The sequence below is a fragment of the Ictidomys tridecemlineatus genome, chromosome 12, assembly GCF_052094955.1.
Source record: "Ictidomys tridecemlineatus isolate mIctTri1 chromosome 12, mIctTri1.hap1, whole genome shotgun sequence".
NCBI classification, from domain to species: Eukaryota; Metazoa; Chordata; class Mammalia; order Rodentia; family Sciuridae; genus Ictidomys; species Ictidomys tridecemlineatus.
In genome coordinates, this window is record NC_135488.1 from 15,617,256 (window position 1) to 15,636,110 (window position 18,855).

The following is an 18,855-nucleotide window of genomic DNA, read 5'->3' on the forward strand; positions in this document are numbered from 1 at the left end:
AATTTCATCAGACAAATAAATATGAATCTTCAACTAGGGTGAAAAATTTTCATAGAAACACAACTTTTTGAATTGAAATACCTTCTTTATCAAATAGTATACAGAATATGGAAATTAGTAAAAAAAATACTTTGCACTGAATATGTGTGCAACAAAATTTCATTTTTTTCTAGTTTAGTATTTGTCTTTTTTGTGAATAGCATTAATTTTATATTTTTTTCATCTGATATGAGTATTTTTTTGTAAGAATGTATTTAATATTTTAATCCTTCCTCCTTTCTTGGGTTAATGAATGTTGTTAATGATTTTGGTAACATAACTCTCCCCATTTTATTGGGGCATCTTCCATATGTATGAACACTTTTTCCAAAAAAATGATATAATCCCATTTGAAATTCCTTATTCACTTACCAAGTTTGCCATATATCCTTTATTCACTTACCAAACTTGCTAAATATTTAGTGATTCATATATTCCACAGTATGGTTGTACAGTCTGAGCATTTCTAATCTGAAATCCGTAATGCTCCAAAACATAATTTTAAAAAAATCAATAAATTTTTGCTTAAGGCGTTTCCCGTTGTGGTTCCTTTGTGTCCATCACAAGGATGCCCTTTTTTAAAGAACTGATGCTTCTCTAGTTGTCCCAACAACACACCATTCTTTTTCCATTTGAATTATGGAATTCTGATGATTTCACAATTCTCCACCTAGAATATTTGGTATTTAATTTCTTCAAGTAATTAACTTTAGGATCTCAATAGGAGAAAACAGGTAGCTAGAAGCAATGGAAATAAACCCTTATGCTTTGGGAGTAGATGGAACTGCCTGGTTCTTATGTGCTGACACTTTCTCTAAACATCAGTGAGTTCACATCATATTCTTCCTATTATCTCACACAGTAGTACAGATATGGGATATGTTAATAAAATAGTTAAACAAACACAGTAAGATATATCTTCAACCCAATGCCTCATTTTCTGAAGATAGCCTTTTCATTTATCAATTAGGTATAACATTCTTGCTTGTATGAATCAAAACTCATACTGAACAATGAGTTCTAGGTTCCAAAAGAGAATTTATTTTTTGCACTATTCTCTAAGTCCAAATATATAAAAAAGTTTGAGATTTAACATGATGCCATGGCATAAAATTCCATATCTGATCTCACGTAATGGTTACAGACAAAACATAAGTATGCTAAAAATATAGTATAAAATATCCTTTGGGCTACATGTAAAACATTCCTATAAATGATGTGTTTAGACTTGGTGTCCATTCTCATCATGTATAAATGAATACCCCAACATTTGAAAAAAAAACTGTAAATCTGAAATATTTTGTTCTCAATATTTTGGATCAGGGATCCTCAAACTATATGGTAACTTGTTTGATTAATTTCCATGGATTTGACTATTTTCTGTAAGATAAAACAAGTCACTTTGCTTTAAATATTTCATTCATTTATGTTTTTTTTTTAAATAATACAGGGGGCTGGGATTGTGGTTCAGTGGCAGAGTGCTCGCCTAGCATGTGTGAGGCACTGGGTTCGATTCTCAGCACCATATATAAATAAATAAAATAACGGCCCAGTGATAAATACAACTAAAATTGAAAAAAAAGTTACTATAACTGATGGCTTGAAATTAAGCAGATTAAAGGAGGTCCATATCTGTTTCCCATAAATGACTATAGAGATCTCTTTACCTGCCAGCAGTGTATAAGACCCACTTCCGTGAATCCTCAATAATATAATATTTACTATATGGATGAGTGAGAAAGCCCAGTTCTTTCCTTATTCTACAATGTTCACATGCTGGCTATTTTATAGATGTTTTATGAACTACATGTTTTGTGTTATTTGTGTCTGTTTTTCTTTTGGAGTATTCATCTTATTTTTATCCACATGAAAACATTATGTTGGTAATGCTTCATTTTAAAATATTTAGGAACATTTTGGTGAACTTGATAATGTCTATATTGTATTCTGAGGTGCCTAGTAAGTCATGCGATGTTAAGATTTGAAAAACTGTGGCCACTTGACCAAAAAATAAAAACAAAAAGAAAAGGAAAGAAAGAAAGAAAAAAAAAAAAGTAGGTAGGTAGGTAGGTAGATAGGAAGGGGAAAAAAAAAGATAAGAGAAGGAAATAAAAACACAACTTTGGACACATCCCTTAAGTAATTTGATGGTCGGAGTTAATGGGGATGCATAATTGTGGATGTAACTAGAGTCCTTGAATATAATTGTACTCATAAGTCAAATAAGACAATTCATAACAATTTGGTCCAGCATTTTAATTTTTGTCTGTTAAATTATTCATGCGAATACTTTTATAAGTTTAGCCATGAATATTTGATTGGTGGTGAATTTATAACCATAAACTATCTCAGTCTTTTATTTTTTTCTCATTTATACCCAATTAACATATATGAGAAGGTGGAGACAATTTATTCTTTTTAATATATGACATACCTTTCTCCACAGACTTATTGAGGCTGTCTGATGAACATTTACTATGACTGGAAGTCAATATTATGCCTGTTTTGATAGTTTAATAAATGTTCTAATAACAATCCTCACTATCCAGAGGGAAAATATTATAAGTCTCTTTTACAACTGAGGAGATGACATTCAAAGAGGTTAAGTAGTTTTCCAGAAGTCATACAGTATGTTGGAGACTAAGATTGGATTCACATCTAGGTCAATGTGGATAGAACTTCCTTTATCTGTTCATGATGAGTGAGGCCAGTGAAAACATGGACCATCATTCTCTGTCTCTGTCTCCATGCCCGTCCCATCATAAGGACAAATTTGCTGAGTAGATATCCAATAGTTTCTTTCCAATACATGAATAGATATTTACTACCTTTTGCTTGCTGGGCACACTCTCCTATGAGAAGGTGTATACTTCGGCAGACTGCTAGGTGGGCTGAGCTGTATTTGTTCACTTTTCATTCTAAGATCAAAATACCTGAAAAAAAAAAAACAGGAGGGAGAAAGTTTATTTGGCTCATGGTTTCAGAGATTCAGTCCATGGTCTGCTGACTCCATTGCTCTGAGACCATGTGAGGTAGGACCATGTGAGGTGGCAGAAGGGCATGGTGGAGAAACAGTTCTCCTCTCATGGTGACCAGAAGCAGAGAAAGAGAGGAAGTGGCTACTGAGAAGATGAACCCTTCTAGGACACACTTCACCCATCTCCTGCAGCCATGGTGCACCTGCCTATAGTCACCGCCCAGTTGGTCCATTCAAACTGGGATGGACTGATTAGGTTATGGCTCTCACAACCCAATCATTTGACCTCTGGATATTTCTGCATTAACACAGAAACTGTGGGAGAACATCTCATATCCCAACTATAACAGTGGTCAAGTGTGCGTAGTTAGAGGTCAAAATCAAGAGATGCTACATTAGAGCTAAGTTGTGGGTTGTGCCCTTGAACAGGTGATGATTTTTGTAGTAATGAGGTATCACAGGACTCACCAGGGACCTTCCAGTTCCTCTTGATTCTGAACAGAATAAGGCATTCTGCTAATAGGGGAAAACTTCTTAGTCAAAAGGCAGTGAAGACATCACACTGTTATCTCAATAATTACTTTAATAAATCCAGAAAATGGGCAACCCCAAAACACCTCAATTATTTTAACTTGAACCAGATAACTCTCATAATTATCCTAGTAAATCTGAATACATACCATGAATTGGTTCTTATCCAGCATCATAATCCCATAAAAATATCAAGAATGATATACATAAATGAAAGGTTCCCATTTAGCTTAATAATATACCTTTTCTAGCACTCAAATCTCTCTATAAACTGACTTAATAACTGCTTCATAAGAGCTTCATAAAAATCATCATTGATAATTCATTGAATCAGTGGTTCCACAGCCCAGCTGAGCATCAGAATCCCCTGGGAAATTACTAAAAAGCACATTCTTATCTCTAGTCTTTGGAGAATCAAATATTTTAGAAGTGGGGCCTAGAAATCAGCATGCTAAAAGAATTTCCAGTTGAATATGGTATGTAGCCTGATTTAAAAATCATTCGTTGTAGCTCTGACTTTTGTGGAGTGAAGTGAGAGTCTGTGTCTAATCAGGTGACTCCTGGGCTTGGGCCTCTTCAGCCAGGTGCAAGGGGCTGTAAAGGTTCTTCATGACTTGGACTCTGATGACCTTTCACCTTCATATCCTGACACCCCCCCATGCATCGGTGCCACATTCTGCTCCCTCTCAGTTACTCACAGAATACCCCATGCTTATTCACTTCTGTTTGATCTTGAAACGTACACATTTTCCTGACTTCCTGCAAACTCCTATGGGATTATAAGGATGATCTCACCTACCTGTTTTCAGGGCTGTGCTTGCTTTCTCCTTTTTGCTTTGAATCATGGAAACTTGCCTCCTGGTACCAACTTAAGTTTGCTCACTTGATTCCACTGTGTTGTTACATTTTTATATTAACTTCTCTGCTAGGCATTTTTGAGGACAGAAACCAAATAGTCCAAGGCCCATTATATAGTTTAGGCCAATGAAGGAATAGGTTCAGATGTGCATTTTTCATCCCCAACTGCTCTCTTGTAACATTGTTACAAATAATTTATGTTTCAAAATGGTGCAGTTTCTTTAAAAAAGAACTATTCAGATATTCTTGTATTAATTGCATTTCACTGTGATGTTTATGGGCAGTATAATCAGTAGGACATCTGTTCTTTCAGAAGACCACTTTTCTTGTGAAATACTCTGTATTAGATTTTCTGCAGTATCTTAGAGGAATCACTGGGGAAACCATTGACAGAGATGATGAGCCCATGAGATGTTGTTTTAAGGTCACAGTCCTGGGTCTGGCTCACATTTTGCTGCTGATTACTCATCTTCAACATTTTTTTTCCCGTGTGTGTGTGTGTGTGTGTGTGTGTTTTGCTTGGAATCTTTAGCCTCAATTGGAGCATGTTTATATGTGTATAGAATTTGTGTGTGTGTGTGTGTGTGTAATCTTCAAGTGGTCCATCTTGAGGGACCCATAGATCAATGGTGCATAACTCACTCTATCCTTTAGAATTTTACTTGTTGGCTTTTATGATCTCTGAAGACTTTTCAGAGTTGCTTGATTCCATACAGGAAAAAAGGGAGGAAGGGACAGGATTGCTGAGATCCAGTGGGCTCAGGGTGCTGCAGCTGGAGGAGAGGCCCTGCCTTGAGAGCTGATTAGCTCCTCTCTGAGTGGGAAGGAAGGACATGGTAGAACTGAGGGAAGTCAGTGATGTGGTTCTCCAAAATTTGACTAGCTCATTATCTATTACCCGGGACTTTCTCAAGAAAGACTTCATCAACAGCAGACGAATAGAATGGTAGAAGGAGGGGAGCTCTAATAAGGAGAGAGCCTCCCTGTACCCCCACTCCCCAGGAAACTCAATGTCTGGGAGTTCAAGAACCTCTTGCAATTCTTTTGATTCCTCAGAAACCCCCTAGACCCCAGGCTTTAGGTCAGGCCCTGTCTTCTCTTCCATTTGCATGTACTCCTTCACCTTCAGGAGCAAGAACAGAGTGAACCCACAGCAGCACTTCACCCTGTGTTTAAAGCTGAAAGAGCTGGTATGCTAACTTTCCAGGACATGGGTATGCGAAGGCCTCCTGTTGTCCTTTTGATATAGTAACCTGCTCTTATTTAGGCCCAAGGATAGGCCCAAGGATCACCTAGAGGACAAATGAAGAGAATCGTTAGAACCAGGCAGATCATGGGAACCATGTCCATCCGTGTCTGACTCACTGTTAACTTTGTGCTCTTGCAGGTGACTCTCCTGTGAGGACCCCACCTGCATGGACCCTGCATGCACCTATGAGAGGTCACTAGCTGCTTCTCGCACAGGTAGCTGCCCTCCTGAGGAAGAGGCTGCTCCACACACTGAGAGCCTGGAAAAGCACAGTCTCAGACCTGCTGCTGCCTGTCCTTTTTGTGGCCTTGGCCATGGGCCTGTTCATGGTGCAACCTCTGGCCACCGAATACCCTCCCCTCAAACTGACACCTGGCCACTATGAGAGTTTGGAAACTTACTTTTTCAGGTAAGAAACTTTTTTATTTCAAAATTATGAACACATTGTGAATAAAGACAGACTATGAATAGTGTCATAGACTGAATGTTTGTGTTTCTCCCTAATTTTTTTTTTTTTGTGGAAATTCAACTTTCAACATGATAGTACTTAGAGATGGGTTCTTTGGATGGTGACTAGTTTAGGAGGATGAGCCATTATAAATAGGATTAGTGTCCTTGGAAGGAAACACTAGGAAGGTAGCTTGCATTCTTTCCTCCATATGAGGATACTGTTAAAGAATCCTTAAAACAATTAAATTTGGTAGGTTTTTGTTTGTTTGTTTGTTTTGTTTTGTTTTTTTAAGCAAAGCAAAGCAGAAGTGATTCATGAATAGGGCAGCTCCTGGAACCATAGCAGGTTCTGAGAACTTCAACTAACTACCATCACAAAGCATTTACAGAAAAATGGAAATGAGGCATAGAAAACAATGTACTTTGCTATAGTCTACTAGATCAATCAATTGGTTAAAGCTTGATCAATCAGTTGCAGTGCCTCCTGCAACCAACCAAAGTTCAATTCCTGCAATTGAATTTTATGTTAATTTGGTATGTTGGGCCCAGTGCAGATGCCCAGTCAAAATTCATGGTCACCCAAAATTTTGTTTGACAGTTCTCTGTCATATGAAGAAGATAGTCATCTCTAACTCAGAAAAGGGCCCTGGGGTGAACTCAGCCATGCTGGACCCCAGGATTTCTCCAGTTTCTAGAACTGTGAGAAATAAACTTTTGTTGTTTAGAAGCTACCCAGCTTATGGTACTTTGCTATATTAACCTGAGCTGACTAAGAAAAATAGCATTAGCTTTGATATTTTTAAGAATCTCAAATAAAAATATTTATATGAGGTGCAGTAGGAGTCATTTGGAGGCAGAAGTCTTGCTTAACATGTTCAAGTACCTGGCTTTGATCCCCAGCACCACACACACCCAAAATTCTAATGTGAATGCTTTTATTATTTCTGAGGTAGAGTTCACAGGGATAGCTGTTGAGAAGCCCCTGCTCTTTTTAGGGTTGTGTCAAAGCAGATACCTAGGACCTATGGGGCAGGACTGGCTCCCAACCTCCATATCAATGACTCCTCCCTATACAGACAAGCATCTTTGTAAAAAAAAAAAAAAAAAAAAAAAAAAAAAAAAGGACATTAGTCACTGACCCCTACTCCAAGCCCTTAGCAGTAAGTAGGAGGGCCAGATATGTTTCAGAATTTTTAGGATCTTAGAAAAAATATATAAATTGTACATTTCACAAAATCTTCCATAGTTACTTTAAGAAAAATGACCCATAACAGGACATACCTATCTGCAGGGAACTGTATGACTTACGCAAAATGAGGTCAAGGCCATAAATGAGGTTGGGAGTGGTGAAACATGCCTATAATCCCAGTGGCTGAGGAGGATGAGGCAAGAGGACTGTGAGTTTAAAGCCAGCTTCAAGCAACTCAGCAAGACATGAAGCATCTCAGTGAGACCCTGTCTCTAACTAAAAAAAAAAAAAAAAAAAAAAAGACCTGGGAATGTGGCTGGTGGCTCCGTGGTTTTTTCTGTACCATAGGTCAGGGTTTGCTGGCGATAAATTTAGAGGAGTCCAAGTTTTGCCATCCAGGTAATTTACACAAGATAGTCTTGGGGCTTTTGGGGTTATAGATTCATAAACTTGGGATTAGAAAACAAAAGGGGAACCCTGATCACTGATCACTTCTGCCTCTGTTCAGTTGGCTTCTCCCCAGATTCAGCTGCAGCTCTCTTGTCATAACCCATACTCTCAAGAACTAATCTAGTCCTAAAAGAACAGCAATAATACCTTCTGAGGATGGAGCCCCATGATTCAATTTTCTTCCAATAGGACCCACCTCCTGAAGCTCTCCCCACTGAAACACAGTCAAACCAGTGACCAAGCTCCCAGCATGTGAAACTTGGGGAACACACTCAATCCTCTGAGACAATAGCAGTATACAAGGCACAAATCATACCCTCAGAAAGTCAGCAATCAGTAGAGAGAATAATTTTACAAACATAGGGGAAAATCTTAGAAAAGTCATGAGATGGGTAGATATTTGGTTTGAGAGTTATATCTAAGTTGCAGGAAGAGGTTGGTTTTTGTTTTTTGTTTTTTGGTTTTTTTTTGTTTTCTTTTGTTTTTAAAGGTTTTTGCACCTGAACTCAATCTTCAAATATAAATATATGTTTCTTAGGCAAGTCAGAGAGAAAGTTTCTTTTCTCTTACTTGCTAGAGGAAGAAGTGTGAGTAAATGTGAAGAGTAATCCAGCAAGTCTTCATATTTCCTGCAGATGACAGAGGCATTCTAAGTAGAAGGTTCTTTGTTTTGTAAACAAAATGAAGGAAAGCATTAAGAACATTTTAAACTCTGGGAAATGATATAATTGGGATAATTCTTGTAGCTTTCAGGCATGGAATCTGACATGGAGCAGTCCATTTGATTTTCTTTTTCTTATAGGCAACTTTTCAGTCTGCAATAATTTGTTCTTTATTTTTAGAGTGGAGATTTTTTATTTTCCAATTTATTTCCTCAGCCAACTTGAAGATTTAGTATTTTTGAGTTCTGGATAATTTTCTTCTTTTATAATTTTAAACATTTCTTCACCCCTCTTTTTTTTTGAGTTCCTGTTAAATACAAATAGTAACACTGGAGAAATTCTACAAACAGATAGTCAAAAAGAAAAGGTAAAGAAATCTTGAAGCGGGGCACAGTGGCTCATGTTAAGATCTCATGTTAGGATCTTTCAGATCCATTTTTCAAGTTCTTTATCTTTCCTTAAAGTTTTTTCTTTTTTTCTTTTGTACCAGATATTGAACCCGGGGAAACTTACCCACTGAGCCACATTTCCAGCCCTATTTATCTTTTTTTATTTTGAGATGGGCTTTCATTAAGTTGCTTAGGGCCCTCCTTGCTGCTGGGGTTACTGTCATATGCCACTGTGCCCTGCTTCAAGATTTCTTTACCTTTTCTTTTTGACTATCTGTTTGTGGTATTTCTCCAGTGTTACTATCTGTATCTAAACAAGGATCATCCTCTTAGTTAACTTCTTCAATAATATTTTCAGGAAGTCTTTCTTCCTGAGTTTAGAAACTCCTGTGTAGGCATGTGATCCTGTTACTGTTCTATTGCTTTTGGTTTGTCTGGTTGGTTGGTTGTATATCCCTTTAGTGACTCCTTTGTTAGTCTGCATTTTTTGAGTTTTCCTCTGACTCCTGGGATGTGTGATTGTCCTTGTTGTTTTATCAGATAAGGGTCTCATTTATTGACTAGAGTAGTTCCCAGAGAGATGGAGCCAAAGAACTTTCTACCTCTATGGAGCTGCAGATGACTATCAGTATATTCCTGCTTCCCCCAGGGCAGGTAGCAGAACTTTCTGCTTTTTGTGCTCTTGTTAATTCAGGAATAGAAAGTATTGACCCCCTCCAAATAATCAGAGAAGACAGAGGTCTGTTACCTAGGAATTTGCAGTCCCCAAGCCACCCTTCCCCCAAGGGTACTTGCTTATACTTGCCCCTGGCCATTTTGCTCCTGGCTTCAACCTGTGTTCATAGGTTGCCTGGTCTACAGGGAAGAAGACTCTGAACCAGCTTTTCCTGGGGTAACTCCCACAGAGCCTAAGACCCCACTTGGAACCTGATGGTTACCAATATCAGAAGCTGCTGGGATCAGGAGAGAGAGAAAGGTTGGAGTTGAGAGTAGGGAGAGGAAAGGAGAAAGGGCATGGGTTACTATCTTCCTAGAAACCCTAGAACTTGCCAAGACAGTTTAATCCCATCTGCATCAGAATCATTAGCGCTTTCTTTAATCAGGAGGGCCCTTTGGGATGGTGCTCAGCAGTATGCATTTGCTCTGCTAAGCTCACTGGGTCACCAAGATGTACATCAAATGTTGAGAAATAACGATTTGGAGAGGGAAAGTGACCCCCTTATGACCTACCTCAGAAATCAATAAATTATGTCTCCATTTATGAACGACCTCAGGAAGGAGTAATTTTCAATCCCTAGAATCTGTTAAAGACAGATGTCCAGTGCTTCAAACACTGAGATTTACTTCAAGTTGGCAAGAGCTTGAAGGCAACCAAAGAGAGAGAGAATTTAGGAGCCCGTATTTGAATTTTATGGCAAATGAAATACTTTAAAGCCAATTTTTGTTATTTTCTTTAAATGGTGATCTCTAGACCTAAGCAAAGAGCAATAAAAAGTAAAGCATAACTTTTATACATGTTTTTTTTTTTTTTTTGTAATCATACAAAGGAACCAGTTTAGGGATCAAATGTTTTTCTTTCAGAAAGACAGTTTTAACTTTTCTATTTGTTCTTGGATGATGGGTCATAGGAGAATAGTCCAGAGATGTCACAAATGACATTTCCTTTTATATGGGCTCCATTTCAGTGGAGAGTGTATCCCTGTCCTGTGGAAGTGTTTTCTCACGTGTTAGACAACTGAAGGATGTTTTTCCAGAGGGTGCACTGCTAACTTATGGGGCAAAGCTTTGTTGTTCATTTCAGGCTGCTTCATCATTGTTTATTTTGGACCACAGAAATAGGGAATCATATCAGGCCAGTTGTAAACCACCTAAATATTTTAAGACATTTACTGTATCTTATACAGCAGGGAACATGGTGGTTTCCTATAAATAATTATTGCCTTCTGGATTTAGGAGCTACAGAGGTGTTTTCATTCTGGGTTTATATATTGTTAATGTTCTGAAAATGACATTGTCCTCAGCAGAAATACCATTCTTACTTGGTCCAATGAGTTTTAGTTTCTCTTCCAGCAAATTTTGTTCCTGTTTAAATGGTAAGAGTTCAGGGAAAGCCAGATATAGGGAAATTAAATATTCAGACAGGATGACTAATTTGGTCAATAATTTCCGTATATTAATGATATGTCACAATGTGTTGAACAAACTGTCTCTGAGAACATACTGAGGTCCAGCTCCTGTCCTAAGCACCAAGCCCTTCTTTTCCAGGATTGTTTTGTTTCAGTAACAAGAGGGCTACCATTAAAGTCCAGTAAAGATGTGCATCAGGGCTACTGGGAAGGAGGGAGAGAGTGCAGGCAGGTCAGGGCTATTGGGAAGGAGGCAGGGATGAGGCTGGGAGTCACAGCGGGAACAGTGTTGGAGCTGAGGCTTCTAGGCTAGCAATGGTTTCTGGTCATGTAACCAGGAAGCTTAGAAGAGTGACTTGAAGGGATTGGAACTTAGAAAGCAAATCCACGTGATCAAAGTGGTTGCAATTGGGTGCTGCCTTCTAGGAGATAGGTTGCAGTTGGGTGCTGCCTTCTAGGAACAGGCCGGGGATATCCAAGCCTGAAGACTGTGGAGGGCAAACATCATGTGGAAGGGTTCAACACTGTTTCCAGGCTCACAAATGAAGAGGAGACATGGAGGGTTGTGGTTCTGTGATAAAGTGCTTGCCTAATACATGTGGGGCCCTGGGTTCAACCCCAGCACCACATAAATAAAATATAATAAAATAAAATTTAAAAAAAGGAGATGTTGATAAATTTTATATATAAATTATTTTAGTTTTGATGACACGCATATCTATGAGATTAATGAAGTTCTATGTGGTATATTTTAACACATGGGTGCAGGGTATACTAAATAAATTGAGACTCCCTTTACCCATCATTCTCCCATACCCTTCATAACCTTTAGTAATCACTATTCTACTTTAATGTTGACTGTTTTAGTGTCCACATATGAGAGAATATATTCAGAACTTGTCTTTCTGTGTCTGGCTTATCTCATTAATAATGACCTCCAGATCCATCTGTTTTGCTACAAATGAGATGATGTTATTTTTCTTTAGGGCTAAATACTATTCGGCTGTGTATAGATACTACATTTCCTTTATCTGTTCATCTGTTATTGGCACCTAGGTTGATTCCATATCTTAGCTATTGTGAATGATGCTGCAATAATATGGGCCTGCAGATATATCTTTGCTATGCTGATGTCATTTTTTTTAGATATATATGCACAAGTGGGATAGCTGGATCATATGATAAATTTTGAGCAGAGAGAATATCAAATTTGTACATTAGAGAAAGCAAGGAAGGAATTAGGGAAACTGGAAATCTAGAAAGTCCCCAAATCTATGTGAGTTCCCATGGCACAAATAGGGAAGTTTCTTCTCATTCTTGACTTGCACTGTGGGACACAGTGGTGCAACAAGTCTAATTAACTTAGACCTCCCTACATTTAATGCTTATAGCAATTCAGAAATATAATTAAGTGGCAATTATTAAAAAATTAGTATGTAATAATTATACATATTGTGACATATTCATACATGCACTTCACATAATTTGGTCAATGTCAATAATCAGTGTCTCCCTTTGAAACCTCACCTCCTCCTACCCACTGATCCCCTTAGTCTGAAGAGTCCACTTTGCATTGTCCATGAACAAAATCAACAAATGACAAAAATTTGTGATTGAGCTCTCCTTTAAGTTTTGTCTTTCTTAAAAGAAATCAATATTATAGATTTTTTGGAAGAAACCACTATATACTCATATACATTTTTTAATTTATACACTAATTCTTTCCCAAGTGATTTGGGGCACTGTTTATATATGCTATCAATAGTGTTAATTATACATCATTCTTCTTTCTTTTGGGGATGAGTGCTCCTAAAAATGTGCTCTCAAAAATAATTTGTAAGTTACGTAGTGTGAGTTCTAGAGAGTAATAAATCTATGTTCTTTCATAAATATTATAATTTAGAATTTTAATTGTTTGTAATGATTCCCATTCCCAATGAGTCAAATTTAAAGTTGTGTGAAACATCTTTTTCTCCACATTTCTTCTTCAAGAATTTTCTTAAAGTTGATGTATAAAGTTTAATATAGCATTTGTTTCTACATCTCCCCCAAAGCTACATGAATGTCTTTTTTGCTGATGGTCTTTTCAGTAAAGCAAGTCAAAGTTGGTGACCTTGGTTTTGGTAATGCTGCTTGAGCTCTTTATTGACTTTTGAGACTTACACCAGCAAAATAAATACCATAACTCAAAGTTTACTTAAAGCCGCATAGGATTCTGTGCTGAAGACCTCTTGCTAAGAAAATGCAGTTCACTATAGTTTACAGATAGAAACAAAAGGTTGAAACATAGAAGTGGTTTTATTGTGGGGCTTTGTAATAGGACAAATAATCAGCTCAAACCAGAGTGCCAACATTAAGAGAACAGTGTTATGCATTTTAATATATTAACATAATGTAATATTATACAGCCTTTAAAGTTTGTTTTTAAATCCATGCAAAGTGTGAAAAATGGCTACATTATAAAATTAAGCAAAAAATGAGAAAATAATACAGTGTGGATACAAGTATATAAAAATGCATGTCTGTGGTGGCAAGGATGTGCTTTGAAGAAATTTCTCAATTTTATTTTTGCTCGTTTGGGTCTTACCATAAAAACACTAGAAAAATAGTTTTATCTGAGGAACTAGGGCTCATTTGCTTGGATCAGCTTGACTAGGGTACATTTTGAGATCAGAATGTGATTCTTTGCTTTCTGTTGGGAGCCACTAACAATTCCATTTTATCTCCCCTGTCTTACCACAAATAGCAGTGGGAATGACAATATGGACCTCACCCATGTGCTCTTACGGAAGTTTAGAGATCAGGATCCTCTCTGTGCTGACTTAAACCTAGATCTGTAAGTATCATGTGCCCTCTGCAAAAGTAAAGTTTCCAGCCAGCAATACCATAACCTGGAAGGACCCTTTTCCTTCAAGTTTGGTATTTAATGTTAGAAATTTATATTACATTACATGAAAAGAATGTTAGCCTAATGAGTAGGTTACTGAAAATGCCATGACATAAGATTCCTAACTGCCTCTATCTCTACTTCATAGACACATGATTTGTATCATGTCAAAAATTAATAGCTTTCAGAGGCTGGGGTTGTGGCTCAATGGTAGAGCACTTGCCTGCCATGTGTGAGGCACTGGGTTGAATCCTGAATACCACATAAAAATAAATAAATAAAATAAATGTATTGTGTAAATCTACAACTAAAAAAAATAATAATAATAGCATTCAGTTCACTTAATAAAACCCAAAGATAAAAAAATAATGAAGTAGCAACTAAGTATGAATTACATGTTAACCATTATGTACTTTTAGGGAAAACTTTTACATATGAAAATTAATTACATATTTCTTTTTAAATAAGAGACTTACAAGGTCAGTACACATGTAAATGAGAATGTGTGGCAATTGTCTGTTTCTGCCTGACTTATTTCACTTCAATGCAATGTCCTCTATTTCCATAAAGGTTGCTGAATAATATTCCATAGGGTATACATACACCACATTTTATTTATCCATTAATCCACTGATTGAAACCTATGTAGATTCCATATCATAGAAGTAGAGAGTAGAATAAAGGTAACCAAGCCTAGGAAGGGTGGAGAGGAGGGAGGAAAGAGGATGGTCAATGTGTACAGGGTGAAGTTGGGAACAATAATTAACTGAATATTTCAAAATAGCCAATAGAGTATTTTGATTGTTCACAACACAAAGAAACAATAAATGTTTTAGATGATGGATATAATAATTGTCCTGATCTGATCATTATAATTGTATACACATAATAAATATGACACCATACATCATAAATATGTGCATTTATTAGGTGTCAATTAAAAATTTTAAAACATTTAAAACAAAAAGCTCAGTATATCAGTGCATGAGTTACTTTAAAGATAATTTTTATAGTATTTGAAAATAATATAGAGATTACTTTCATATAAAACCTTGATAAAGTATGCCTTTCTTCATAAATAGTTCTTTCACTCTTATTTTTTCTGAAATTTTAATTATTGAAGAATGGCTATAAATAAACTACTGCCACAAGAACTGAGATTAATAAATAATATGGCCCTGGTCTCAAGGAATTTACAATTCTGGATAGAACAAATGAGGCAAGCGATAAAAACCATAATGGTACATTGAATGCTAGAAGTGTATTTTTAAAGTAATAAATACAGACATCTAGACAAGAATGCAGTATCTGCAATATGTTTTCTAATTTGTGATGACACATTTGGCCTATTAGTCATATTGGTAATTAGCTTGAGACTGAATAACTATTAATGGTCTCAGTATGGAAGAATTAATAGAAAATTAATTATGTTGCTTCACTTTAGTCTTCTCTTGAAAAACAAAGTAATTTATTTATCTAGGGCTTTAGTGGTGATGTTTTGATTTCTCTTTCCTTTAATGAAACACGCAGGATATAAAATACATCTGTGTTTTGGGAAATTGAAATAACCTGGGGTCTCACATGATCCAAACTTGGCCCAACGGGGCATCAAAGAAAGACCAGTTAGTAGAGAAAAGAAAAAGATGTTTATTTCATTTAATCTCCCAGGAGGAAATTAAAAGGTGGAATAAATGCTTCAAGGACAGCAGAACATATTCACAATTCTGTTTGGACATCGATTTAGCTTTCAGTTACTTTGCAAACATCGCAGTAGTCCTCTACACTCTTGGCCTGCCTCTCTGCCCCAGAGTGCTGTCCCTCAGCCCAGCCTGCACACCACCCTCACGCTGTATCCCCTGCCCTCTCTTCTGCCTTTTGGGGTTTATGTTACTTTCTGTCTTTTCTTTTTGAATTTCATGTATCTGTCCTTAACTCATTTCTACCTATAACCATTTCTACCCATTTCCCTGGTTAACATAGCAAAAGGCTCTGGCATTGGAGGATGCTTTGAATGCTTACAGTAATAATAATTTATGTCCATGTTACACAGACAGTGTTTGATTCACTGGGGTTCCAAATCAAAGCAGAAAGCTTTTTCTTCAGTAAATTTCTTTGTGTAAGAATAAAATATTATTGGATTCAGTGATATCTACATTTTTATGTTCCTAGCAGACTTTAGCAAGCACTTTATCATTAATCAGGGAAATATTCTGAAATAACAGATGGGACTCTGCTTACGGATTGCTTTTCTGTTGAGAGGCTCAGCACTGAGAATCATATGCAAAATTCTTAGGTTGAACAGTAACTTTCAATCTCCGCACTTCCCCCCGCCCCCCCGGCCCCCACCACAGAAGTTAGTAAAGAGTTCCAGAAAAACTAATTATGGTGTAAATCTGACCTAAAATACTCTTTTACTCATAATAATCAATGGCACATAATTTAAATTTTAAAATGTTTTTAAGTTGCCAATTTTTAGAAGTAGAATGCTAGATGTACATAACCTAATTCATTTTACAAGGATCGTATCAGGTGGCACTCTGGGGATAAATTCCCCTACTATTTCTGAGGCAAAATGATCACTTTCCATACCCATTCTTGTTAGAGTTTTAATATGAAACAAATGTGCTAGTCAGCAATTGAGAAGATGTGTAAGATGTGTAAATTTATTATCATAAATTGAAGAAAGCCATTACCATGATTAGATTGCAGAAATGTGGCAGATTAACTCATTGGCCTGATATCTCCCATGCTCAGGACTATCTAGGAGGCTTGTTGGCCTGCAGACGCTTAGGAGAGATGGCATCCTTAGAGCCTGGCATGGATGCTGACAGGTCCCCTCTGAGGTGTTTGTAAAGTTGGGAAAGAAGGTCAAGGGTCAAAAGCATCAAGTGCATGTTAGGTATCAAAGGTTCGGGTGGAAAACACATAACTGGGACTGGGTTGGCCTCAAACAAATTCTCACCTCCACCACTTATTAGCCATGTGACCTGGGCATCTAACTGAACCTTTTATGTGCCTCTGTTGGCATCCATGTTCTTCTACCTCTATAGGAAGAACAGCACCCACCTCAAACACCTGGGTCACCTCTGTGGAGTGCTTCTTTGTGTTTTGTTTTTTGGTACCAGGGATTGAACCTGGGGTTGCTTAATCACTGAGCCACATTCTCAACTCATTTTATTTTTTTTGAAACAGGGTCTCACTAACTTGCTTAGGGCCTTGGTAGATTGCTAAGGCTGGCCTTAAACTTGTGATTCTCCTGTCTCAGCCTCCCAAGTTGCTGGGATTACAGGCATGTGTTTCTATGCCCCGCTGTAGAATGCTTTTGTGTTCTTTAGTCTCAGAACACTCCTATTGAGAGGATGTCCTTATAGCATCTGCCTCTCTATAGATATTTAAAATGCATTCTAGGCTGTTAAAAACTTTAGGCAGTCTTGTGTTAGAAAGAACTATTTAATCCAGCATTTCCAAACCTTAGGGACCAAGGCATTTATTATGGAATATCTTCACTGTAGGTGTGTTCTATAGAATGTGTTGGGCAAATGCTTTAAATATATTTTTAGATTCCTAAAATCAACAAGGAAATTTACATAGAAGCATCTAATTCCAATATATCATCCCTGCTGCCTGTCCCTCTTGTGGGGGCCACCCTGAACAGGAGCTGAGCACGCCCCCTTAGCCTAGTAATGGGGGTATGGAACTGGCGTCACACACAGTGAGAAGCAAGTGGGCCTTACCTTTGCTCAGCAAGGAAGTGCAGCTCTGGGAGTGGGTGTCACCTAATGGGACTGGGCTACACGCCCCCCACCCCATTTGTTGTAACACAATCCCTTGCCTTATTTGGGTGGAATATTCTACTGGATGTCTTTCCCCCAATAAATATAAGGGTTCAGGATGTGCTCTCCCTCTTGCTTCTTGCCTTCTTTGCTCCCCTTGCTCCCCAGTGTGGGAGCTCACACTTGAGGTCTCAGAGCCTTCCCTGACCCCTGCAAAAGGCATTTCTGTGTTTGTGTGGTCTTTTAGCTGCCAGCCCAATTCACAAGGAGTGACCCTGAATCTGTCTCCTGCGTGCCCTCTTATGAATTTTCACACAGCTTCCTAGTGAATCTTTGAACACATAAAAGTATTGGAGACTGAAAGATGCTCAAAAAACTAAAATCTGTTAAATGCTATGTTGGATCATCATGTAACTCTCATGGCAACACATTTTACTCTATTAAAGGGAGCTAGGGGAAGAATACTGTAAGAATTGGTAAAGAAGAAGAGGGCTGACCACTTGAAGCAATTCATTAAATTATGCACATTTGCTCTATTAGTCTGTTTTCTGTTGCTATCATTAAACACCCAAGCCTGCATACTTTATAAAGAAAAGAGGTTTATTTAGCTCACATTTCTAGAGCTTCAAAAGTATACTGCTAGCATCTGTTGGCTCTGGTGAGAGCTTCTGGCAATGGCATCACAATGGAAGGAGTGCCTATAGAAGAGATCATGTGACAAAAGAGGAAACAAGGAGATTTGGGGATCCAGTTTGATCTTTTTATAACAATCTGCCCTTTTAGGATCTAACTGGAGTTCCTTCAGAACCACATCAATCCATTCCAAGGATGGTGTCCCCAGTGATCACATTATATCCTACCAGTCCTCACTTTTAAAAGTTCCACTACCTCCCAATACCATCATGCTGGGGACCTAACTTCCAATCCATAGTATTTACTACCCATCATCTGAGTTGTGTATCTGAAGCAAAAAGGGCCAGCTGGGTTTAAGAAATAGAAACAGAATTATTTTTTAAAAAACAATTATCATAAAAAGAAGTGTGATTAAATACACAACTCCCTTAGGTATTATTTGTAAATTCACTTTTAATCCTAATAAATGAAGTCCCCATAAACTAATCAGTCAAGGAAGTAGTAGTAGAGAAGTCTTCAAATTAATTTTAATATTTCAAAAGTTACCTAGAAATTGTACTTTACTAACCTAGCTATCAGAAATGTCAACTTTCCTTTCATGGCCTGTACTTTTTCCAACTTGTCATTTTCATACTGAGTTTC

The 18,855-nt window shown here is 37.4% G+C and overlaps 1 protein-coding gene and 1 non-coding gene across 2 annotated transcripts in view; one reads left to right on the top strand and one right to left on the bottom strand.

The window, feature by feature from the left end:
* LOC144369513 (ATP-binding cassette sub-family A member 13-like) overlaps nt 1-18,855 on the top strand; it is a 340,834-nt gene that overhangs the window by 168,483 nt on the left and 153,496 nt on the right. Inside the window, exons 24-25 of the mRNA XM_078029787.1 lie at nt 5,870-6,063; nt 13,667-13,756. Coding sequence (XP_077885913.1) covers nt 5,870-6,063; nt 13,667-13,756 — 284 coding nt within the window. The remainder of the gene's footprint in view (nt 1-5,869; nt 6,064-13,666; nt 13,757-18,855) is intronic.
* On the bottom strand, nt 1,014-1,141 carry LOC144369630 (small nucleolar RNA SNORA40). The gene has a single exon (XR_013429422.1). It is a non-coding gene; the product is annotated as a small nucleolar RNA SNORA40 (small nucleolar RNA).